This window comes from Argiope bruennichi, chromosome 10, assembly GCF_947563725.1.
Source record: "Argiope bruennichi chromosome 10, qqArgBrue1.1, whole genome shotgun sequence".
Taxonomy (NCBI): domain Eukaryota; kingdom Metazoa; phylum Arthropoda; class Arachnida; order Araneae; family Araneidae; genus Argiope; species Argiope bruennichi.
The window spans coordinates 58,902,424-58,929,719 of NC_079160.1; the positions used below are offsets into that span (position 1 = coordinate 58,902,424).

The 27,296-nt window shown below is 27.4% G+C and overlaps 1 protein-coding gene across 2 annotated transcripts; it reads left to right on the forward strand.

The window, feature by feature from the left end:
- Positions 1 to 3,148: 3,148 nt before the first annotated feature.
- On the forward strand, positions 3,149 to 22,995 carry LOC129988023 (probable serine/threonine-protein kinase ifkB). 2 transcript variants are annotated; one of them, XM_056096099.1, is made up of 5 exons: positions 3,149 to 3,283; positions 4,907 to 4,973; positions 6,803 to 6,894; positions 11,704 to 11,914; positions 22,067 to 22,992. In XM_056096099.1, exons 2-5 carry the CDS (start codon positions 4,929 to 4,931, stop codon positions 22,817 to 22,819), a joined length of 1,101 nt encoding a protein of 366 aa, XP_055952074.1. In that variant the 5' UTR covers positions 3,149 to 3,283; positions 4,907 to 4,928; the 3' UTR covers positions 22,820 to 22,992. The 2 variants fall into 2 exon arrangements, with proteins under 2 accessions (XP_055952074.1, XP_055952075.1); XM_056096100.1 differs by lacking the exon at positions 3,149 to 3,283 and adding an exon at positions 3,493 to 3,556 and having other exon boundaries at positions 22,067 to 22,995.
- Positions 22,996 to 27,296: the final 4,301 nt, after the last annotated feature.

The window sequence follows — 27,296 nt, forward strand, 5'->3', positions numbered from 1 at the left end:
CTTTTTGAGAAACTACATATATTTTTTAATCATTCCGTAACAATTTTTTAATTTGTTTTTTTTGGTATCTCAACGTTGAAAAAATATATATACTTATGTAATTAGATATGCCCATATTCTTTAATGTATATATTTAACGTTAGAAAAATATAAGCATAAAAATTATGGTTTACTGGGTTTTCTTCCTCCCCTGTAAAATGTGTACCTATCTAGTATAAATTCTTAAGAACTTTGTTCTGAAGCACTAACAGTGCACTACTTCTTCTTGTTGTGTACACTACTAAAAGGCAAATAAATCAATATCATATTTGTACAATGGAAACATTTACCAGGCTCTTGTAACTTGATGATACCCCATATCTATTAAAGGGGAGGGGGCTAAAATAGACTGACCTTCATAAATTTATGACCGAGGGAAATTCATTGTAAAATCACGATCCCTTCAGCTCCGATTGATTAGTGGTCGCAAGCTGTTACAATTGTTTCAAGACAACGTTCTTCAAAACAATTACTTTCAATCGAAGCAGTTACAAGACTGAGCTAAAGTAAAATAACTGCTTTAGTTCTTCTATACTATAACTAGTATAGAAGAACTAAATCTTCTTTGTATGAGGTGAATAATATCCTACTCATTATTTTACTTTAATCTTCTACTAACTATTAATTTAGAGAAGCATGATATCTTTTAAATATATCTAAAAAATTTCTGCAAATATAAATCCTTGTGGATGTTCATATTAAAACAGAAAAGAACATTTGTTGTATTTGAATGCCTTAAAAATAATTGGGTTTTATAAAATATATGTATTATATATGCATAATTATTATGTATTTAATTTACGTCAGTTCTTCCTCTTTCTAATATATTAAATTCCAGTGAATCTTTTAAAAACGATTATTTAAAAAAATACAGCTTAGCAAACGAAACAGAACAGATCGTTAATATGTAAATAATAACCATAAATTGAAATGAAATGCTATGTTTCTCAGTTACATTATTTAAAATTTTGCTTATAATATTATATGTATATACGTATAATAATAAATCAATAATTATTTTTTATTGCTTCAGCAGTTATTTTATTTTGTCATGAGATTTTAAAAATAATGTGAAAATTTGTTTGCAATACTGTAGTGAATAGCTTATAAGCCAGTTAACAGCTACGCTACCCGAGCAATTACTTTTGTATCATGGTCATTTTACTGGACTGCGAACCACAAGGTCCCAGGTTCTATTCTCGCTCATACCAATTCATCACGTTGGTGACCCGGACGTGATACCTTCGTACAGCTGTTGTGGCGCCATCTACCCCCAGCAAACCAAAGTCGTCAGACTCACTTGACGCAGCAAAAGCATCAGCAGCCACTCACCCACACACGCTCGCCATATCGCTTGGCGCTACTGAAATGGGTACAGGCGCATTAGAATCAATAGCTAATACATCACAACTCAACAGCCATATCGTTCGTCTCACCTCCAACTCACTGGAGGGAGAGTCTGTAGTGAATAGCTTATAAACCAGTTAACAGCTTCGCTACACGAGCAATTGCTTTTGTATCATGGCCATGTTACTGGACTGCGAACCACAAGGTCCCATGTTCTATTCTCGCTCATACCAATTCACCACAATACCATAGCAGTATATATTATTTGCTGTGATATTTATGCTCCAAATTCTACATTTCCTTTATTGCTCTTCTTTCCATCAAAAAAACGTTACTGTCTCTATATCAAAATTATTTGTAAGCATATATATAGTAATTATTTAATAAACAGCTCAAATTATTACTTATTAAAATTAGTTTTTTACTAATTATATAAGCCAATTACCTGTAAAATGCAAAATTGATTATTATGTGATATCTGGAAGCTAGATTTGTGAAATCTCCCCCCCCCGCCGGATATATCATGCTTCCCCCCCACGTCGAAAAATTGTTGCCGCCGCCTCTGACACAATGCAAGAAAAACACTGTACAAAAAAAGTCGCAAAGTCGCACAATTTATAAAAAAAAAAAAAGAATCCAAACTATACGATACTTTCGAACTCATTTATCAGTTAAAGCTATATTCATATGATACCATCTAGTGCTTATAATAGCTTTCTTTCTGTTGTTGTGCCGGTATTGCCCTAATGTGTACAGTTGAGACAACGTTGTTAAGATAATGGCAAACGGTTGTTCCATTGGGTTCATAGGATCTTAAAGAGATAAGCTTGGCCTTGTATTGTGCCGCAATAGTTGGCTTCTAGGCAACGCTGCCTGCTTAACTTCCGTTATGTATGATAAACATTTCTGTTGAGAAATGAAATAAATGAGGGCTTAGTTAAGTTTTCGATATATATTTAAAATTTTCTCATAAGTATTATCATATTGTGAGATTATATTGTCAGTTATTTCTTTTTCCATTGACATCATTATTATGCAGCAAATATTCCCCAGTCCTTCAGCTTCTCTATTCGAATGCCTCCATGCCAATAACTGCAGTGCCATCTGCAACAAGTAGAATAAAACTAATAAATCAAATATAGCCTATAAACAGTAGTTTTTTGTTTATTCAGTTCGCTTCAAATAATCCTTATCGGTTCAAATCGATTTCAACTGTGGATCCGGATATTCATTGGAACGTTTATAACTCAAATGAAATAGATCATGGCCTTCGAGAAATCTCGACGGCGATGGATAGATCGGATGTCATGTCAAATTGAAAGAAAGGATTTATTAACAATAACATTATATAAAAATAATTAATACTTTAAAAACAAATAATATTTATTTTTAAATTTCTGATAGTATTATTCAAATAATAAATTTAATAATTAAATGCACATTGTTGTTCTAATTTCATTGTAGCAAATTTCTTATAAAAATTGACTTGCTATTAGTTTAATTGAATAGATTGCGTATTTATTCATACTAAATTTGTTTATGTTTTAGATCTAATTTTTCAGAGTTGATCAAACTTTTTATCTGGAAAAATTAATTTAAATCAAAATTTTATTTTTTAAATACTTTATTTAATAGGTATGATATATATATATTAAATTCGCCAATCTGCTTTCATAATTTGAAATTGAATCTTATAAGAATTGGATCCGATTCCGATCTCTGCATTCTCATTACGTTCACATTACAGATTTTTATAGTCATCGATTCAGCTTGAACAATTCTGGTTTCGCGTCCATCTTATATGTCGCTAAAATAGCGGATGTCACTTTTTCTTGAAAGGAATAGTAATTAATATAAAGTGTGAAATATTAGAATTTCTGCATCTGACTTTTGCATGGTACTTGATTTATTTAAGTAATCTTAAATATTGTTATTACCCTTACAGTCAGCTTATGATAATTGTTTGTTTCTGTTAATCCTGTTGGTGTTGCGAAATCTGGTGTAATTAAATTTTGTTCAAAACTGTTTTGTACATGTATATGTTTTTATCCCCTCCCCTAATTAGTAACTCTTGTACCAAATTTTATTGTGGGGAGCAAAATTTAAGAAGGAACTGTTCTCAGATGTTCTTGTAAACATCTTTGACCTTAATGTCATGATGTTTTGAATTGTACGTATTTCTTTGTACGTAGTTTATACTGCTTCTTCATAATTTGTGAATGTTGAGTTTCAGACTGTAGCTTAAAATTTCTTTTCTGTAAACAGATCAATTCAAATGAATTCATTGTACCTTTATTCTATGATAAAAGTTTATATTGTCTCAACATAAATAAGCTTATAGTACACCCGTGTCATATTTTTGACATTAGTGAAGGTTTTTTTTTTTTTTCTTTTATTAATTAAAGACGTATTGGGATGATTTTCAATCAAAGTTGAAATTTTAATAAAGCATAATGATTGTTGATGTGGTTTTCTCTTTCTTTTGTTTATTCAATTTTTAGTTGGATATCTATAACATTTTTGTTTATTAAAAAAATTAGGAATCACCATTCTCCATTTTTTTTAAAAATCTTTAATAGCCAGTATTTATTTATTAGAAGATTAGCTGTCTAGTAACTAGAATATTTTAATGTTGTAAAAAACTTAGAAATGCATAGCTAAAATTTTGAGTGTCCACTTATGTATGTATAGCTAAGTTTTTGAGTGTCCACTTAAGGATTAAATATATTGTAGCATATATCTTCAAAAGAGTGAATAATATTATATAATTATTAAACATGCAGAATTTAAAAAAATAGTTTTAATAATTTGTTTTGCTGCATTAATTATTTGTAAATGAAGTTGAATGCTTAAGTTTCTTGAAACTAGAAGAAAATTGCAGTTGTCATTAGAAATTGTTTAGCTTGTATTTTTCTTTATTTAGTTGAATTAATAATATTTATAATATTGTTCCCTTTCTCAGCTTCCAAATCCAAATTAATTGTTTAAATTTTCAATAATTTAATAAATTAGTAATTAGTATTTCCTTAATTTTTTTTTTATTTTAGTAATTTGTAGTAATGATGTTCTATTTTGCATGTTTAGATTTGCTTCGAGGCATGAAAAAAATTGCTATTGTTCAAAATTAATAATAGATATTTCTATTGTAATATAAACTATTAAAAATGTTTCATGTATTTGTGCATTAACTACATACCATTCATCATAATCCAAAAAGATCATTTTAACCATTGTCAAAAAAAAATCGTATCATATAGCTAAGCCTAAAGTTTGCTAATAACATGCAATTAACGTACATGTAGCAATTTTTTCTGTAAATAAAAATATATATATTTAAATGATTAACATTTTTTAAAATTTAATCTCTTGGATTTTATATGATTTTAATTAATTTGTTTAAAGTTTTAAATGTCAAAATTTTAAAATTTAATTTGAATTCAAATAGAAAGCCCCTAATATAAAAACATTATTATTATTAAAATAGTATACTTTTATCTAAATAAATTAATTTCAATTTCAGGTGTTCTAACTTCAATTAAGCCATGGAAAAGCATGAAGCTGGAAGAAAATTTTCTAGGACAGTGCCTGTAAGTATACTTCTGTTGTTTTGCTTTTAAAAAGTCCATGTGAAACCTAAAAAGAGCATAACAGAGGCATAATTAAATCATAGAATTTATATCAAAGAATGTAGTTCTCCATAACTTGAAATATAAATCTTTTCCGATTTACAAATCGTAATTGAGTCTATAATTTTCAGTGCTATCTTGATTCAGATTGGTCAGTCATAAAAGCTGTATTTAAAACATAAAATTTAAATCTGTGTGTATATAATATTTGTAAATAATGCACAAAATATTATGTCTACTTTATTATATACATTGTAAATAGAAAGACATCTAAAAAATTTTATCTTGACATTTATTAAAATATTCTAAACGGTCAATTTTTTTGTTTAACATTTATATATGCAATCCAAAGAGAATGCTATTTCTATTAAATTACTGGGAAACCATTGTTAACATTTATATTAAAATTGAAAATTTATACAACCCTTCCAATTTGTCTTAACAATAAGTAGCTTAACAAAGTACCAGGTATAGCCAAGTTTTAAGGACAATACACAAAGTTCTTTCGAATGAAAGGAAGTTTATTAGTTTTAACAATAAATTCAAAATTTCTTTTAAATTATTTTATTTTATTTAATTTGTCTTGCGTAATCAAAACCATCTAGGAAACTTCAAAAATTAGAACCTCCATTAGTTCATCATGTTAATTGAAAATTCAGGCTTATTGTAGAGACGGCTTTTCTAGCATTTTTTTTTAATTATTATTATTCTATTTTATTTTTATTAACCCATGTATCTTTTTCAAAGAAAGTTTCTTTGATAAACTGCCTGGTTTCACTAATGATTCAAAATAGTGAATTGAATAGTGTGACTTCTATTTAGATATGACACATGTTTGTGGATTTCAGCATTTTCAGAATTGAATTATATCATTCTAGAGATAAATTTTTTATATAATAATTCTATAATATATTTAATATCTCAACTGCTTTTTGTGTAAAATTACCTATTTAATTGTCTAATTAATGATGCATATTTTACTTCTGAATGTTTATGTTAAGCATAATTCTTTATTTTATGAAGTTTCTGCCTCTTTTGATTCAAACCTGTGTCATATCTGACTATCAAATAGCTAACAGATATATATAAAGTCTAGATACAGAGTGTTACAATTCATTTAACTTAGATTGCAATTTTAATTTTAATTTTTATTTTTAAAATATGGCTATGTGAGAAATAGCAGTTTTTTCATAAAAATTTAATTTCATATGATATGATCTATTTACTATTTTATCATAATTTTTATTTTGATTATCCCTTTTTCTGAACTATAATAATAAATTCATAATATCAACTCATTAAATATAAATTATTAAAGATTATTTTGTATTTCCTAACTAATTTTCTAGTTCAGTAAGGTAATCATTATTCATTAAGAAGATATCATACTCATTAAAATAATCAATATTTTTAAATAAAAATATTTGCTAAGTAATTGTCTGCAAAAGACAATGCTAATTGCTACAAACATAAAAAATAAGTTGTCTGAGGAAAATTTGATCATTTCCTAGTTACCTTAACTGGTAATCACTTTTTAAAAACCATCTTTTGGTAAATGTGTTATTTTACTTCTTGCATCATTTTTCATGTCTATTTGCATTGAAAATTAAAGGAGATGAAAATAAAAATACCTACATATTTTCAAAATAATTGTAATTGTTTTGCAATTGTAATAGATTTATCTCTGTACACCAATAAGCAATAATTTTTTATTATGTATAATTGCTTTAGTACATCGTGTTAATTTTTAAAAAAAATTTCTTGCTTTGCTTCTTTTGCATATGTTTTAGGTGATAATTGAAAATCATGAGAATGCCACAAAGAAAGCTAAACTCATGGTCCCATCCAATTACACAGCTGGTCAGTTGGCTAATATCCTTAGGTAGGTGTATAAACCTTATTCATTCTAATAATTTGAGGTTTGATCATAATTATGGTTTTAAATTAGTAATATAATTAAAAACATTTCTTTTATTCAAAATAAAGATATTTAAAATTTTCATTACTTTGATACAAGAGGTAATTTTTAGGAATAATTACCAAATAGATTTTAATTGATTTTTTTTTTTTATTATTAATACCTGTTTCTTTTGCCTACCATAAATGATTATGCTATTTTGTGAATGCCAATGTTTATCACTCTGAGACTATTGCTAAAATTTGACAGAAGATGATTGAATAAGGATCATTTGTCAAATCTGGAACCATTCTAATTTCAAAAATAATTTTTATTTAAAGAGACATATCTATGTACATGTGTTGAAAAAATATTCCATTTTTAATATTACCATTCCTTTAGAATAAAAATATTAGATATTTTTAATCATTAAAATCCACCTGAATTTGCACTTATTGATATGGTTGATACAATTTTGTATCAATCTTTAAAAATTATAACTGAAAAAATTTAGCTATCTCTGGTTTTTGAAATTTGTTTGGTATAATTTGGTTTTCATAAAATAATGATGCTTAAAAATTATTTGGGGCAAATAATTTTCTGATTTTATTTATTTATTTATTTATTTATTGAAGTCATAAGCAACAAGTTAAAAGATAGCTTTGTGTATTATTTATGCATAAAAATATTTTTAATTTTAAATATATTTATTTTTAAAAAAATGTATTTATTTATAATTATATTGATCTTCCTTTGAATGTAAATGTAAATATGCTTTTATTTTCTGGTATATAGTATTAATACTAAAATCTGTCAAGATTTGTTTGACAGATATGTAGTTAACTGCAATATTTGTTTGCTTTGAAGCACCAAAAAAGTTTAATGTCAGTTAATCAACTAACTTTTTATTAATACAAGAATGAAAAATATTTTTTTGCTTAAGTATTAAAAGCTTTAGTAAGCTTTAAAGTATTATAAGCTTTATATAAGTATTAAGCTTATATTACTTATTTATGAGATTGGTTCCCTTTATTTACATATGTGTTTTGAAAGGGAGGGAGGATTTGATGGTAACCTTAGTTTCAAGGTTGAGACTGAAATTTGCTAAAAATTTGTTTTGTAAGTGAATCTTGTGGACTATGTATCTATAATTGCATGTAAAGCATTTCACATTCATTTATTGTTGAAAAATGGGAAAATGATATGCCAACTCGGTTGTTGTCTTTGTCATTTAATCATGATTCAAAATTGAGGTTAATCTTAAGCATTGTTTGGCTGCGAGATGGTGCATTAATCTAATTAAATAAACTGGTATGTGTATTTATTTTATTTTACCAATATATATATATATATATATTGTTAATTTTGTAATTTGGTTACATTTTAATATCTCTGTTAATTATATCAGACATGCAAGTATGTTTTATGGTTCAATACATTACAATTGCTTACAAAGAAAGAGAAAGAAATTTAAATTAGATTTGCCAATTGTTATTTGTTGATAATATTATGGAATTTTACTATCTGCTGAATGAATTTAGCATACTTTGGAAGAGGCAAGCTTTTCTGTGCATTTTTTCTTTCTCAGATTTCCTAAAATGGCTATGTAATTAATGCATTACAGTAAAACATCTTCGAACGGCCACCCATCTTAATGACCAATTTTTCGTGACATGGATTTTCTACCCATAGACCTAATGCTGAAATAATCCCTAAGTATTGCCTCCCAACCCTCTCTGAATGGCTGTTTCCATAAATTCGTCCATCTCACTGTTTAAGAAGTAATAATCACTTGCTGTTTCTAGCTATAAGCCAAAAGGATCAAAGGCTGTTAGTTATTAATGGGTTCCAGTAATTTTGGAATAAAAATGTCATTCATGCTTCTTTTATTACTTCTTTCATTGATATGGGTTGCAGAGATGTTGATGAGAGTTTTTCTAAATCTCAAGTAAATACATTCAAGTTCTGTATCAATATGAGAATAGAAAATTGACAAGAAAGTTGGCTAAATTATTTAACTATAGAAGAACATATGTGAACAAAATCATTAAACAAAAGGATTAGATTTTTAAAGAATATGAAGACTTCAAATTTCGTGCTATCAGACATGAAAAATATGCCGACAAAAATACGACGGTTTTGGAATTGTTTAAAGCTGTTTGGACCTATGATTCAACATATGGCAAAAGAACTTGTGGATGCTCTAGGTATTGAAAATTTTTCAGCCAGCAATGGGTAACTGGCTAGATAACATCGCTAAATAACATCACTTTTCGATCACTGTATGGTGAAGCAGACAATATCAACCTCAGTTCATGTGAAGCCGTAGTGGAAATATTTCGTAGGAGCTGCTCACCATTTATTTTTGTGTGAGAACAGTTGGACAGAAAGAAAAACCCCTGATCATTTTGGGATGTTTAAAAACCCAGGTTTTTAAAGAAAAAGATTTAATCCATCTTGTTGTGTTGTGGTATCTGAACAACAAAAAAAAAAGCATGGGTTACATCATTTCTTTTTAAAGAATGGTTGGTAAATTTCGGTGAGAAAACTAGGTATCAAGCCAAGTTCTTTTTGTGTTAGACAATGCAGTCTGTGATGCACATGGCGCTCAGCTTGCAACTTCAGCTATTGGACTATGGTATTATAAGATGTTTCAAGATGGAATGCAGACACTGTGCTTTGTGACATGTCATTGCACATATAGATGGATGTGAAAAATTTTCAAAGAAAATTTTTCTCAGAAATACCTTTAACCGGATTAAAATCCTCTGGAAAAATTAAATCAAGAAGCAATCACTAAATGCTTCATTAACTGGGGTATCAGAAGTAGAGAAATCAAGAGAATTAGATATATTCAGCGAATTGACTGCAGAAGATGAGTTAGCAGAGCTCTCGAAACTTGTTGGAATAGAGTATGATCCCAAATCCTTCCAGCACGAAGCAGCAAACCCTGCCACAATAGCTTTGACGCAAGTTCCGATTGGGAAGAATGCCTTATAGTTGACAAGTATATCAAAGATGAGCATTTTTTGCATGCCTTTAATTAAACTAAAATTAATTTAAGATTGATTTAAATTAATTAAACTTTTTTACAAATGACTTTATTATGACTTTCACTCGTCGATTCTATCTGTGAAGATGAATTTTTTTTTATACAGGTGGTAATCAAAATCTAGCTAAACTTTCAACCCAAGTGACTTTGACAAAGAAATCATTGGAAATTCTGATACAATAACAAATGAATGGGTTAGAGATTCTTTTTAAACTAGTAGAAAAAACTTTTTAAAAAATTGTGGGGTTTTTTTAGAAGCGTAAAAATAGTTAAATTACATCATTTTTCAATAAAATGTTTAAAACAACATAAAATAATGTACATCTTTAGATAAGTGTCAAGTTTTATTTTAAATGTGCTGACTTGTTTATATTATGTATTATTTCAACTATCTTGCGATTGTACAGAAAACCCTTCAAAGCAGCTAAATTTTCTTGGAACGCAAAAGTGTCACTGAGTTACTTTTTTTTTTACACACTCTGAGAGGTTTCCCTATATTTCATTTGATTTTTTTTTTATATTTAAGAAAATAATGTGGATTTATTTTATGAAATAGAAGTGTTTTTAATATGAAAATTGATAAGTAGAATATTATTTAATTATGAGAGGATGCGAAAAATTGCTACTAAGTTTCATGGCAATTGGCAGATATTATTATTAAGAGATTTAATTGGATAATGATAAAATTAATTGAACTGTAAGAAACAGAAGGGGAAAAGAATAGAAGTAAATTTGATATTTGTTAAGGAAGGTGGCATCAAAATGAAAATTTTTATTTTGAGATTTGTATTTATTCCAATTTTAAACTCTTTACTTTTTTGACTGTCAGCAATTTTCATTTCTTATTTTTTATTGCTCACTCTGTTATGTCCATTAGCATCTTAAATTTAATCTTCATCCTTTTTTCATTTTTGAAAATCATACTTTTTTTAAATGACTTAATCCTATTATGTTTTTAGTGTTTAATACTCAGAGTAAATTTAAACAAAATTTACTATTTAATGATTTAAATTAAATATTTTTTAAACTGGATGATTTAGGTAATTCAAATCTAGATATTGTATTCAGTGACTCTGCCATTGATTTTAATTAATGATTTTGGTAAAAATTGGAGGAAAAAAGAAAAAAAAATCAGTATTAAAAATTGTGTAGTTATTTTTAAGTAGTTGGATTATATAATGAATAATAACATTTTTATTTAGTTTATTTTGTTACCAATTTTGAAGTTATAATTTAGCATAGACGGTATTACCTCCCCCCCCCTTTTTGTTGATGTTATCTGTTTTCAACAATGTCTTTATTTACTAGTTATGAAATTAATAGTGAAAGGCAATCATTTTTCAGACTACTTAATTATACAATTATATACCCTTTAAAACATGGATGGTATGCAAGCTTTAATTAGATTTAATTTTGATAAACTATTCTTATATATGCAATATGATGTATTTAAGATATATTTATATGATTAAAGGTAGATAAAAAAATGAATTTCAGTGGTAATATTAGATAGATTTAACATAAATATTCTTCTTGAAAATAATATTGATAAAAGCACAAATCCATATATGAAATCAGCATGATTAAGGTTGACAAATCTTTCCCTTGTTAAAAATATTCGTTGAGTAAAATTTGATAATTTATTCATATTTTTTCAGCATTTTTTGTAAAAGCTTAATTTATAGCATATACATACTTTATTTATATAGTATAAAGGCTATAATATTTTATGTTCTTTTCAGATCTCGCATGCATCTTCTTCCTTATCATCCTGTCTACTTGTTCCTGAAATCCAAACAGAGTCCAATTCTGATGTCTAAAAGCATTGGACACTTACACCACAAGCATCGAGATGAAAAAGGTCTTTTGCGACTCATCCATGCAGAACAGGCATCATTTGGTTTCCGTGGAAACATAAGAGCAATCAGGTTTCGACAAAAATGGATTGAAAATGTAAGTGTATTATCTGTTAAAATTACACCTATTTTACAAAGTGGCCAGAATGGCATATTTTATTCTTAAAATTTCATTTCATAAAACTAATTCATATTTATTTTTAAACTCCAAGAATAAAATATTTTTCAGATATCAAAGATTGGATTACATGGTGAAGAAATATTATTTATCTTTTTCAAAGATCAATTCAATGAGTTAAAAAATAGTTGATTTGTGTTTAAATAGTTAAATAACGGCTTTAGCTGTCGTTTGCTGTGTCAAGAGAAATGTTGCAACGAGCAAATGTCTGTTGTGGCCAACAAAATTTTCATGTTCAAACATATGACTGACACTCAGTTTCATATAGCAGTCATAAAAATTTGGAGGGGGGATGTATTTTTGTGCATGATTTCCAAATTAAAAGTAGTGAGAATGTGTTAAACAAAATATTTGTATGTGTCATAAATTAATCCCTTAAATAAAAAAATGTTTAAAAAAATATAGCTTTTACATAGCACAAATTAACACAATAAAATAAGTTCTGTAACTTAAGCATATACACTCTGAAAGACCATTGCTGATTTTTATCCTTTTTTAAGGTCACAATATTACATTTAAAGATGGGGCATGGAATTTAGCAGTCACAATAAATTAAAGGTGACAGTACTTTTTAAGAAGTGCACATATGTCTAATACAAAAGTTAATATATTAGTAGCTTTAGAAAAAACTTCATTTGTGTTCACATGATCAAAAAATAAATTCTGGTGATATTTAAAAAAATTTTTGAATTTATATATTTTGTTAGTCTGCTTGCTATATTTTGAAGCAATATTTCACTTTAACTATAAAATATTGTTGTTTTATACAATAAAGGGCCACAATTTTACTGCTTGAGGGTGTAACCTGAGTTAATTTTTCATTTGTATGTATGTACATTAGGGTGAAATGAAAATGGTCTTAAGAATTTTTAGATTTTAGTTTGGTAATAGTGGCGGGAGTGGGGGGGAATTGCCTTTTAGGTTCAAAAAGAATTTTTAAAAAAAGTTGGTTGCAATACTACAACATTTTGAGGTGCCGCAAAGAGCTTGAAATCTGCAAAGAAAATTGAAAGTTTATAAACTTTGAGATAATAGTTTTTTATGAATTTAACTTGCATATAATGTTGCAAAGGATGTTTTAAATACATTTGTAAGCATCACAACTAAAAAAAAAAAATTAATTACAAAATGCAATAATAGTAATAAAATATTTTTTAATGTCAAATTTTGTGTTTCTTACTTCTGTATCCTTAATTATTACAAATGTTACAACTGCAAAATGTTTGTTTCTACTTCATTGCCACATTTAGCCATCATTTTTTATATTAACTTTAGGGATACTCGCACGTGAATCAATTTTTGCTCTTATGTATCCTTCTCTTGCGATTAAATCATAGGCATTTTGAGCCAATTCGATCTCTAATGTCGCATGTCTTTCAAATACTTGTGCGTGACAAGGAAAACCAGGGAAAGTCGATAACCGGATCCACTACACTATTTGGCTCAACTTCAGATGCCTTATATATAAATGTAATATTACTGGTTAAATATAATATCAATATTGCTTAAATGGTTATAGGTAATATTGATACCTAGTTAGCTACCATAAGCGCTTTGAGGAAGAAAGAAGCAAAAGTAAATAACTACAAAAAATAATTAAGTTTAGTTAAGAACGGACAAAGAATATTAGTATTTCAGAAATGGTTACTGGTGACAACAGTAAAGATCAACAATGTTCTTTACAAAAAGAGGCCAATCAACCAGATCTTTCGAATACATCTTAAGACTTTGCCTGAGTGCATTTTGAAAGTTTGTATGGTTTAATATTAAGTTAAAACCTTCATATACTTATAGTTCCAAACATCTGTTTAACTTTATCTCATATTCAAGTACCTCTATGACAATCTCAACAACACTATAGACCCAATTATTCAAAGAAATGGGTACTTTACTGCTCCAGAAAATATCCTTTTCTCCATGATATGTGATAAATGTAAAATTCAATGAAAACTTGGTTTACAACATGTTTTAAAAGCAAGAACAGAAAGTAGAGGTGGAATCAAGAGGTTTAAAGTTCTAAAGATAAACTTCGAGGCAATAGCTTACATCTGCATGAATTCATGGCTTGAAAATGATGTAACTGAACCCTACCCCATCCGTGTTAAAACATGTTTCCAGAGACTTAATGTTTAGTGTAACATTAGCACTTAATAACAGATTCGTAAATAAGTAGTTCAATTTCAAGCAAATCGCTAAAAATTCCAAAAATAGAAAATTCCAACATTTGTCTGGTCTTCACTAATTTAGTCTGAGGTATTTTTAATCACAACAAAGCACATAAGCACAAACTAACATATCTCTTACTTTAATCGGTTACACAATAGACGGGGAGGAGATACCCATTCATTTGAACTTGGTAAAATTGCTGAACTGAGCTTGTCACCACGCACATACAAATCTCCACCTCCGCTCAATAACATCTGCTCCAGCGATGACTTGGAGGCCATATCAATGCAATAATAAAGCTGTTTTTATATTTCTATTCATATTATAATTTCTATTTAAAACTTTTTAGTTCTTGATTGAGACATGCAAAAATCTTTGAAAAAGTTCCAAAAATTTTTATGAAACTTTAACATCCTTGCAACACCTCAAGATGTACTCCCATTATTTTCATATTTTTAATTTATCTTATCTACACCAAAAGGAAAATTTTTAGCACTTTTACAAATTACAAATCAAAAGTTATTATTTCTTTAAAAAATTTAAAAATCAGAAAAAATTTCAATTTTATGAAACTTTAACATCTTTGCAGCACCTCAAAACATACTAAATTTTGCAAATCCAAAAGTTCTATAAAAAATATTTGCATTCTTTAAAATAGAAATCCAAATTTAAAAATCAGTGTTTAACATTGTAAATCTGATTATTTAGGAGGTAATTATAATATTGATAAAATTTGTTCACAGCACTAATTCTTTTTAATTTTTTAAGTAGGAAACGTTAGTTGTCTATTTTGATAGCATTAATTCTGAAATTAGATAATGGCTTGGAAATTTAATCGAAATGAGAAGAATAAATATAAATATGCATTTCTAGAATGACCTATATGCTAAAATCTGTAAAACTTTAAAATAGTTATTGTAATAGTTATAAGAAAGTTAACTGTCTCACAGGAATAATTTTTGTAATTTTATGAATAATTTAATTGGAACATTTAAGTGTATTTAAAATAAGTAGTAAACAACAATACAGTCTCGGAATCAAGGTAGAAAACCAAAATTATTATCGGTGGTGTATTTAGGTAATTTACAACTTTACGCAGTGTACATTGCAAATTATCTTCTTTAATAAATTGGGCAAATAAGTTTCATATTTCAACATATTAGTAATTTATTTCAAAATAATTTTTATTTCGATAATTTTAAGAAAAGATGCACATTTATTTATCTGTTTATTATGATTCTTATTTATATATAATACTAGTGTAAATATTGGCATTTATAATTATTGTAATGAACATGAACATAAGAAAAAAGATACCAGCATGACCAAATTCAATAAAATGTTAATATTATCCTTATATTTTATTATTCATAAGCTATTTATTTCTCAGAAATTTATTTACTTGGCAAATAGGTTAACGTTATTAAAAAAAAAAAAAAAACTGTTGATTTCGGCAACCATAGACAACTGTCTGAGCAGAAATCTGTTACTGCATTCTCTGGAACATTTAACAATGCATTGTTAAGGGATTTTCTGCCTAGATATAAAATATAACTTTCATTTAATTTTCTGAAAATTAGAAACAGTATAACAGTTCTAAAAATAATTCTAATTGTTTGGTTGATAAAAAAGAACTATATTTCACAATTCATCATTAATATTTCTTGAATTACTCATTTGGTTATTTCAGAAGAACAATTTCTTGTGCTTTTTTTTGTTGTTGTTGTTACTTTCTCATAATGGTTCTGAAGTTATTTGTAGTTCATATTGCAAAACATATAGCATAACTTAAAATCGGAAATTTGTATATTATATTAATATAAGCTGTGATTTCAAGAGAGTTATCATTTAGAAGATATTTACTAAGATAAAAGATAAAACTGATCAAAAGAAAGATTACTACAATAAAAAAAAAATTGTTTCTAAAAGTTTTTTTTTTTTTTTTTCATAAAAATTTACTTACCTATTTTTTTTTTCTTGATATTTTACCCTGACATTTAAGTTTAATGCATATTACCATTATGGAATAAAATCTGTAATTACATGAAACATTTTTACTGTTTTATGAAGTAATGTATTGAACCTATTAGAACTCCAAAATAATATTTAAAGTATATGCATGTTAATTTCATAGAATAATTACTTACATCTCAATAAGCTGCTAAATAATCAGCTTGAAATGAAATAGAAAATTAGTTTTTAATGTGAAAGTGCATTATATGAAAGATTTGAAGTAAATGGTGATTCTATAAATGGTATGAGCAGGTGAAAAGGGTAGTTCTTTGCTTATCCATGAAGAAAATTGTTTTTATTTTGTAATCAAAACAATTCATAGGATAGCTATTTTCAATAATTAACAAATTAGTAAAATTTTAATAATTAGCAAAATTTTCCTCCTTTATTTCATGAAATAGCACAAATGTATACTTGTATAATTTGTACACAAATATATAGTTACATACATTAAATTCTTTTATTTATATAACATATTAGGATGTCCCGAAAGTTTCATTCTCATTGCACTATGAATGGCCTTATCTGGCTCTGCTTGTGGAAACATGCAGGTTTATCTATTAGACGACAATGTCATTGGTTTCAGTCGCACCAGAGCTCTACTACACCCCAAAAAGTTCTTTTGTCCATATGGTGGGATTGGAAAGGTGTAATTTTCTATGAGCTCCTACATCAAGATAAAACAATAAATTCTATGAAATGCTGTCATCAACTGGATCAATCAAAAGCTGCCATAGCAAAAAAAAAAAAACAGCCAGAATTAATGAACTGAAGTGTTTTTTCTTCAGGACAATGCAAGACCACATATTGTATTAGTCATAAGAGCGAAGCTCTTACATTTTGGGATGTTTTACTGCATCCTGCATACTCTCCAGATCTCACTCCATCGGATTATTGCTTCTTTCTGTTCTTTCTTTTCGCGATTCGAAAAAATTCTTTTCGCGATAAGCGCTTTAAAATATCCTTGAAATAAAAGCACACCTCAAGGATTATTTCTTGTCGAAAACATAACAGTTTTGGAAAGAAAGTATAATGAGGCTTCCTGAGAGATGGAAGAAGGTAATAGAGCAAGGGTTCTTATATAATAAAATAAATAATATCTTAAACAGTAATCATTGTGTATTCATTTCATATTGGAGATAGGAAAGAAACTTATGGGACATCCTAATATATATTTATATAATATAGTTTTATTTTATTATTATGAACTGAAAAGTAATGCTATAATTATTATAGCAAATTTGCATTTCTGATTCAAATACAAAGTTTAAAATTATTAAATGAGATTGGTTAAGGAAGTGATATAAAAATACAGTTTAATTTTTTAGAATTACAATATCTAATGATTCCTTCTTTAGATTTATTTTAAAGGATAAAAATCAATAAAATTGAATAGTATTTTTATCACTGTTTTTAATTCTCATATTTTCGAAGGATCATAAGTACTGTATAAAAAAAATTAATCTCGATGAAATTCTTTTTTTACTTTTTCATATACAAACTAAAGAAAAAGAAATGTAATTGCCAAAAAAATTCACTCTATTCTTTCCAAATCTTAATTCAAACCATCAAATAAAACATTTTTGAAATTATGTCTATGAACAAGATTGCACAAAAACCTTTGAGATGGAATTTTTTAATGCTAAATTTTCAGATTTTTATCAAATTTTGGACATAATCCATTTCTATAAAGATTTTTGTAAAAAAAATCTTTTTATCCAAGTATAGATGAGCATAACTACAAAATGCAAAGTACTACATTAATAAAATTTGACAGAGTTTTTGCATTTAAAGTATATATATATATGAAAATATTGATCAAATCAAATTTGGGGACTAACCTGTCAATGAATTCTCTGTAGGTTTTTTATGTCCTTGTGCTAATAAATACTATAATAGAAGAATGTAACAACTTGGATAAATGAAATTTTGTATGTAATCTTGTTTCTAAAATTGTAGCTCTGTTACAATTTTGGATTCAATTAACTGACCATAAAATTTCAGAGAATACTTGGTTTCCCCCCCCCCTTTACTACAATGTGACTGTGAAAATAAAAATCTGTGAACTTGTGGCATCCATGGTTCCAATTTTTATTCTAGAGGAAGGATTGATTATTCAGAAGTATCTTAGAAATTGAAATCTTGGAAAGCTATTTCTTCCCCATTCATGCAAAATGTGCTTGTGCAAATTAAATTTCATTTTTATTTTACACAAAATATATTGTTGAAATATATAGTTAAAATATTTTTAAAAAATTCATTGTAAATTATAAGTATCATTAAAAAAAATTTTTAATTTAACTGCATGTGAAAATTATGTTTGTGTGATATTTTCAGAAGTTATTGCAAAAAAATGTCAAATTCTTATTTTTTTTAATTAAAAATTTTTAAAAATCGCTTCGTGGTGCACATTTTTGACCTCTAAGCTTTACATGTATCAAATTTGATATCTACAGGTCAAACAGTCTGGCCTTTAGAGTGCCAACACACATACACTCAGCTTTATTATGAGTATAGATGTACTACTGAATTAACACTATGCAAAGAAAAACTTGTACTGTGTAGATAACTATAGCTTATGACGATTTGGGTTGACAGTACCTAGAAAGTTATAAGAGGATGAATTGAAAATGAATTACTAAATGCACATTTCTGTGCATCTTAGAAGTGTATAAAAAGTTGTATACATTATAACAAATGTTTCATATATATTTTATTGGCATATATTTATTTACCTTCATTATTTAAGCATGTGCATTCCCCCTTCCCCTTGAATAAAAGCCCAGTTATATAGTAATGAAGGAGTATTCAAGCTATGCCAAAGTTTCATATTTTTATTAAGTGAAAATTTTCTATTTAATATGTTTAAACTAAATACTTTTTTTAAAATAAAAATTCTCAGAAATAAATGAATAAAAACTGTAATATGAGTGTTATTTCTTATGTGCTATTGATATACTTTAAAAAAGTAAGCATAATGTTATGGTTAAATCAAACTACTTTGTTAATAACAATGTTATTAGTTAAGTGGTTAAAATTAAATTCTATTGAAATATATAATTTGTTTTTAAATAAATTATGCTTATATTCTTTTGTGGATATAGTTATATAACATATAATGTAAATTCGAATTGCTCTTTGATTATAGGGATTTTTAATAAGAGTAGGAGGTACTTGCAAGTGCACCTTAATCTCCATAAAGATATTTGCACCTTAATGGAGACTGCTTAGCTGTAAGCTTTATGCCCATTTACAAATGAAAATTCTTCATAGTTGTAATTGTATGGCCTTAAAAAAAGGCACTGTTGTTACCTTGCAATCTAGTTTATTTCAGATATGGATAAATGAGGCATTTCAAATATTATGATACAGATACAGCCAGCATTCTGAATTACATTCATTCTGAAATGGGGTTATTAAATGTCAATTCATTGCATCTCTCAAATTTGTTTAAAATAAAATTACTTTTAAAGATTATATTATTTTGATCATTCTTAAATTTTGAACGTTTAGATGTGCAGTAAAATACTATTATTCTGGTTGATGCAAGTTTCTTATCTTAATGGGGAGTCTTGATGAAATCTGGAAGAAAAAAAAATCTTAATGGTTTTGAAAATCTTAATCTTTGCATCACTGAGAATTCTTGATATGCAGCTTCAAATTCCAATTGGATATTTGAGGGGACAAGTAAAACAATATTGTTTATAGTGAATATCTCATTGATCTTTCTGAACTTACAATTTCAGGCAAAAGAATTTTAAAAAGTTGTTCTCAAATTTTTCTCCTTTTGCAAACAAAAAAGAAAGACATTGGAACTTAATAATTATTTTTATATGTGTTTGCGACCAAGAAGCTAAATTTCTTTATGGAATGGTGACGTAAAACATAAATTAACTTGTAACATTAAAATATTATACTTTTTTTTTGTTTGTGAAATTGTTTCAAAATATGTACATACTATATATCTTATAAAATGGGATTTTTAAATAATCTGAATTGTGGGAATTTTGCTCTGTTTTTACTGTAAGATTGCTTTCTAAATTTTTAAAATGAAATCATCAATGAAATTATAGTTTGCAATACTTGACTAATTCTATAGGTATTTGTTTTCTTCTGTTTCTGTATTCCAGGCTTTCTTTATTTATTAAGTGTTGACTCATTACCTTTTTTGTAAATTTATTAAGAATAAAAAATTTTATTCAAAGTTTGTTTATATAGGTGAAATTGCGATCAAGTGTCGTCATTATTATGAACTGCACTAGGGTGGGTGGGGAGTTTTAACATTTTTGTATTATAAATTCTATGAAAACTATTTTCCTTTTGTCATAAAGATCTGTTTTCTAACTTCTACTCCTCCATAAATTCTGTTATATTAATCTATATTTTATTCTGTAATATTTTGATTCTTTGTTATAAATTTTCATGTCATCATTGATTTTTTTTTTTAATAACAAGATTCTTTTGCTATTCAAGTGAAATTAAGCCATTGTTTAATGAATGCCTTTTATTATTGAATGATCATCATATATAAAAAGTTTCGATGAAATTTTTGAATATTTCCAATTTTATATGAAAGATGCAAGAGTAAATCTTAATCTAATATAGTCATGTTCTCCTAACTATTTAACTATTTTGTCTATATTTTGAACATCCATCAAATTTTTCGATTTTATAATTTAATAATTTATGTAATTCGTGAATATGATAAACAATGGTATGGTGTGATGTAAAAATAAGAAATCTGAACATTAAAAATTTCCTACGGTTGGTTGTTTAGTGATATCTACTTTATATTAACAAAACAAACAGTATAATCTAATTATATAATTAAAAAAAATAAAATAATAATGGTTAAAGTGTATAACTGAATTATTTCATAAAATGCTTAACTACAACATAGTTATGGGTGAAATGTTTTAAATTATATAATAACTTTTTAATTTATAAAGCAATTTAAGAAATAGTATACAATATATATATTGGTGTACTTAATAAAAATTTCCATCTTTCTTTGCTTTGGGGGATTTTTCTTTTCTTTGTATGCACACATTCATTTAAAAAAAATTCATTGATCAAGTAAATTTAATGTTTTAATATTCTTGTTTTAATTTTAAAATAAGGTAATCAGTATAAAAAACACCTTTCTTGTTTATTTCTTTCAACAGAATGTAAGGCATTATTAAGTATTCAAATCTTGGAGCATAAATGTCTTGTATATTTTATACAGCCAAAATCATTTTTTCACAAAATAGGTAGCTATTTTATGAAGTGTACATTGTACATGTACTTTTTGTACATTTTTAGTAATATCCATATCAAATTCCTCAAATATAACATAGTATTGATTTCATAAATTGCAAGTAGCAATAGTATCAAAGAACATTTAAAATTTCCATTTTTCTCTTAAATCAAATCTCAAATGCAGTTCAGTTAAAATATTTTCTTAGTTAGATTTAATGATTGCTTGTTTTCATCATTAAAGACATGTATTCAATTTTTCAATGTAACTATATCTTATAAATCTTTGTTATTTCTACATGTACCTTCTTTTGTTTTGTTTTGTTCCTGTGATGTGGTTTCTAAGTTGTTATGTTTTCCAACTAAGATATTGGTGTTTTAAGAACACAAGATGACTAACTGCTTATTATTCACTATAGAGCCACTCTAATCCATTTGCTTTTATGATTTCATTTCCATTGATTTGCTATTATTTCCCCCTTCATTTCAGCAGTTCATTTATTATTTTTTCAGTTCTTTTCATTCACAAATAGTTGTGCCTTTGGAAGGCAGAGGGAAAGCTTTCCCCTTTTATTTTTACTGATAAAATCCCATTCGAATATATAGACTCTCACTTATAAATGGGTTCTTTTTATTTTTATTTTTTTATTACAGCTTCACAATTTATTGCACCAAGATGCTAGTGATGATGCTTATTCTGGTGCACCTCCACCATATTTTCCTCTCGACCCACCTTCGATAATGAACTTTGGAGCACCACCAGCGCCATTAGATATAGATGATCTAAATGAACCTGCAAATGAGGATATTTTTGATTATGTGGCAAATGTACTTGGAAATGGAAATGATTCTTTCCATGCTGCAGACGGGGCAATATCCGAATCTTCCACTTCTTGTTCATCAGAATCTTCTACGTCAGAAGACTCTTCAGAATCATCTACTTTGACAAACTTTTCACTGCCCGTATTTCCTCCTTTCGCTACAAATTCAACTGCTGTAGGGGTTGCAAATTCATTTTCAACTGCCTATTCAGCTCATTTAAATTCTTGCTTATCTCCTGGTGGGGCAGATACGTGGTTGCCTTCTCCTGCAATAAATTCCGGTGAAACTTCTTCTGCAGTAGCTCTGTTGGAGAATGGTGGAGAAGAAATTGGTGCACCGGATGAGGCTTTGCCCGAAATGTACAATTCCGTTATGTGTGGAAATATTTCAAGCTCTGGCCTGGCAAATATTTCAGCAAATGTTCAACATTCAAATGGTTCAAATTCTGATGTATCTGATCTTATTGAGTATTTATATGAATCTGATAGTGACTTTTATGATAGTGATAATGATAATGAGAATGATGATGAAGATGAGAATGATGATAATGAGAATGATGATGATAATAATGATGCAGATGATTAAACATTGAAAATATATGAAAATAAGGACCTGTTATTTTCTTGATCCAAGACTGTAAACATTATTATGCTCTCTGTGAGAGCGGTGCCAAAGCATTTAGCAGATTTAATGAAATTATCTGTTACAATAATTTTTTAATTAAATATTATTATATATTCATTGTGTAAGTTTTACATTAAAATAAATTGCATCTTAAACTGCTTGTGGTGTTTTTAATTATAGTTTTTAAATTTAGTTTATGAAAAATGGATTCTCATTGTAGGATAAGTAGTTCAAACATGCTTCTGACTTAAAAGTGTGGAGAATGGCTTGGAGACTTTTGTATTCGGGAGGGGGAGGGGAATAGATTTTAAATCTTGTTAGATAAAATGTCATTTTATCAAATTATCAACAGAGCATTATTGTAACTAAAATCTATTCAATAAAAAAAATTACATTACAACTCTTGAAAAATAAAGGAAATGTAGTACACTATAAAAAAAAAGTGAAAGATTTGTAGTTCAAATTTATTTTGTAGGCATAATAATGGAATGATTTTTGTTTACTTGATTATTATTTCCCATGTGCTGTGTGAGCTATGGCGTTCTGATGGTAAGGCGTCAACTCAGGATTGTAGAATTTCATGTTTGAAATATTTTTCCCATCAAAGATCTGCAAGGTATATGAATTTGATATTATGATGGATCATGTGGAAAATGATTTGTTGTTCGTTAAATACCTATAATGCTATAGAGTAAACAATTGGTTTTTGGTGCCCTGCAATAAAATTTTTCTTTTGATACTTTTAGAAGAATGATTTTTTCCTCCTATTTTTCTTTAAAATGTTTTCTAATTTTGATGTGATTGCCTTTTAATCAAATCCCCAGTAGCACACTGATGTAGTGATATTACATATTATATGTTATCATTTAGTATCAAATAATATTTTACTGCATATTGTGCTATCTAATTAGTTGCTTTTCATTGAAGAAAAATCAATGTATTAATTTTTTTTTTAATTGTTGACCCAGAAGTAATTTTTATCAAAAAAGGTTTGAATTAGATATTTTGTAGAAATAATTGAGTCAATTTGTTTGGGAATTTTTTGATACCTATATAAACATTTTTTTCTCTTAAATTAATATTTTTTACGAGAGTTTACCGTAATTAGGTTATCAAATCTTTGCCATTGCTATTCTTTTTCTATGATGGAAATATAATGATCATATTTTACTTAGAAGCTATATATTTACATGCTTGATTTGTTGACTTGGACCATTTCTCATTCCATTAAGCCAACTTGTGAAAAAAAAATATTCAGGGGGAAAGAAATTTTTTTAAGTCAATTCTAAGCCTGTATCAGTTCATAAAAGAACTCTTACTTCTACCTTCTTTAGACATTGAAAATTACATTTCCTATAAGAGCATTATAAAACCTTTGTCTGCTCCAAAAAATTCTATGAAAGATGGCTTTAAATAAAACTATTATTTCAAAAAACTGTCAAATTATTTTTAATTACATTAAAGCCTCTGATTACAAATATTGTTTTCTTTCAGTAATTAAAAAGACTAGTTGTGTCCCTGCATTCTATAATATATTTCAAAATAGCCACTAATTCAAATAAGCAAACAAATATAAAATTTCTTAGTGGTAAATGCTTTCTATTTTTATTGCAGCAATCTTCCGCAGAAGGTGCACAAGCACCATGTCCTCCCTATGGTATACCAAGTCATTTTCCACAAGATCCACCTGAACTGGCAAATGCATCTGAGGTGTTGGGATGGATTGATCAGCACATGGATGCTATATCTTATGATTTATTGGACTTCGTATATGATAGTGAACCAGAAGAATTTGAATATGGTCCTCTAGTATGAGGGAGCTTGAATTGTGCTTCATCTGGCACACCACAGTTAGTTTAAAAACCAAACATTGTAAAAAAAAATCAAATCAACTTTTGCGACGCATTTATGTGTCCCTAAAAGAAAACATTTTTTTATCCTCTTATTTTATGTTAATTGCATAAGCTTGTTTTTGTTGTAAATACTTTCGCTTAAATAAATATCTAGTCGCAGTTCATTGTTTTTTATTTTAGTTTTCAAATAGCTTTAAGTTTCAAATAATCCCCTTCCACTTCAAATTTCGTGTGGTTAAAAAAATTGATCATGTAGCAAAATTACGCACTTTTTAATTATATGAAATATTGTCTCAAATTGGTTAGATTGGGATTAATTATTTTAGTACGTTTTCAGTGACCTGATAAATTTTATATTTATTATTTTTTGTTTTAAAATTTTTTTAAAAAAAATTTATTTTATATGTGTATAGGGTGTGATTTTTGGTCATATTACTAAATATATGCAATTTTTCTTATCAAAACACTTATTTAAAAAAATAATCCATTTTTTTATTTGTTTTTTCAGATTCTTATATTAGATTTTTGTAATATCTATAATTTCTAAGATATTTTTAGGAAACATATTTTTACAATTTTCTCTCTTGTGGTTGAGAGAGTAACTGACTTATGTATGTCAGGTTTCAAATGTATTATCAAATGCATTAACATCTTGGCAAGTTTACTTGCAATATTTTTAATGCATTTCATGTAGCTCCTATGGATTGATGGTTTTTTTTTTTTTTTTTTTTTTTACTTTCAATTACTAATATCCTATCTTAACAGGAAAAATGTATATCCATAAACCAATACAGATGTTGCTGGTTCTATAAGAAAGGGAATAAATTTTAGCTATATTTGTTAAAGAATACTTAAATGATAAGTAAACAAAAAATGTTTTTACTTATTTTTTTTAATATGTATGTGAAGGTCAATAACCTGGTCTTTATTTTTGAAAGTGTGTATGCATAAGAGATAAATTAGTGACTTATGATATAAAGAAAACTTAGATGTATAGAAACAAATTCAGGATCAGAATCTAAATGTATTAATTGCTTTATGACTAATCAAAATTTCAATATTACTGAAAATGGAAAATTGGATGGAAATATAAAAAGAAAAACTCCTTCTTACATTCAGTGAAAGATCTTTAATTTCTTTCCGTTACTTTTAAGGTAGTCCATTCTTATCTGTTTTTGATTAAAATATTTTACTATTTTGCATATGGTAATGCAATAATTAAGCGCTAAACTTGTCTGATACTATTAGAATTTTTGTATCAATTTTCTCCACAATGGTGGAGAGGATGAAATCTTTCTTTAACACACAAATTTATATCTTTAATACACAAAGGAAAGAAAAAAACATGATAGATGATCTGTTTATGAGGACATATTTAAACATTGAAGAGATAAGATCAACAGTGGCTTTCCTGGAGGATGCCCAAATTAACATGTCACGACTCACCATTAAGAGTGGACAAGTAAGCAATCCACACTATTTTATTTGCTGGCAGAGTATTCTCATAATTTACTGTCTCCTTGTGCTCAAAGGTATTAAGAATTACACAATATGGACTTTCTATATGATGTCTATCTTAACATTCTATCTCCCATCATTTAGATATCTGATTAGGGATCTGATAATGTGATTTCCCATTCTTATATTAGAAATGCCACGCATATCCGGGAAAAGATTTTGCTTCTAAACTGCAAATTTTATGGACTTTTTCCATAAAAAAAAGTCTGTGGCATCATTTTACATTTACATTTTATTTTTTCATTTTAAAAATCATTTCTTCTTTTATGTTTTGTTACTGGTTTATTTATACCTGTTTTCTAAATATTTTTTATTTTGCATTTTTATACCGAAAAGTTTTCAGACTTATGTCAGAATACAGCATATTCAACCTATATTTTTCTGTTTTGTTCCAGCACTCTGGTACGGGATCGCTGCCTTACATACCTTCCTTTCTTCAAGAACCCCCGTTTCCTACCAATTCTCTTTTTGACCCTCCTCCAACTTGGGGCCCATCGATCACTGTGACACCACAACAGGCAATTATTTCATTCGGCGAAGCGCCTTCAATTTCGGAAGACGATTTGCTACCCAATTTTGAACCAGTGAATGCCGATATAATGCAATTTTTTCCAGATTCCATTGAATTGGATAGTTAACTGTGAACTGCAAGCCAACAATTTTGTACCTGACCTATTTTAACTATTAAATTTTAGGGTACAATATTAATCCATTGATGACTTATACCATTCAGAGAAAGTAATTTTTAAAAGAATCTGATTAATGATTCTGAAACGCAATGGATGATCTGTTAACTAACCTAATCCGCTCAATATTATTAACCTATTGATTTATTATTTTTTATTTTTATGGGAATTTTAATAATTATTCCACAATAAAGGTGTATTTTTTGAGTATAAAATTGTATCAGACATTAAAGTTGTATTATTTTAATAATCTTACATCTGTTCTCTGAATTGTGTACATAAACTTTTCTAATGCAGCCAATCCTATGATTTCATAATGCCAATAAAAGCAGAGCTGTCCAGGTAATTTATCATTTAATATCACTCTATCTTTCACTTACA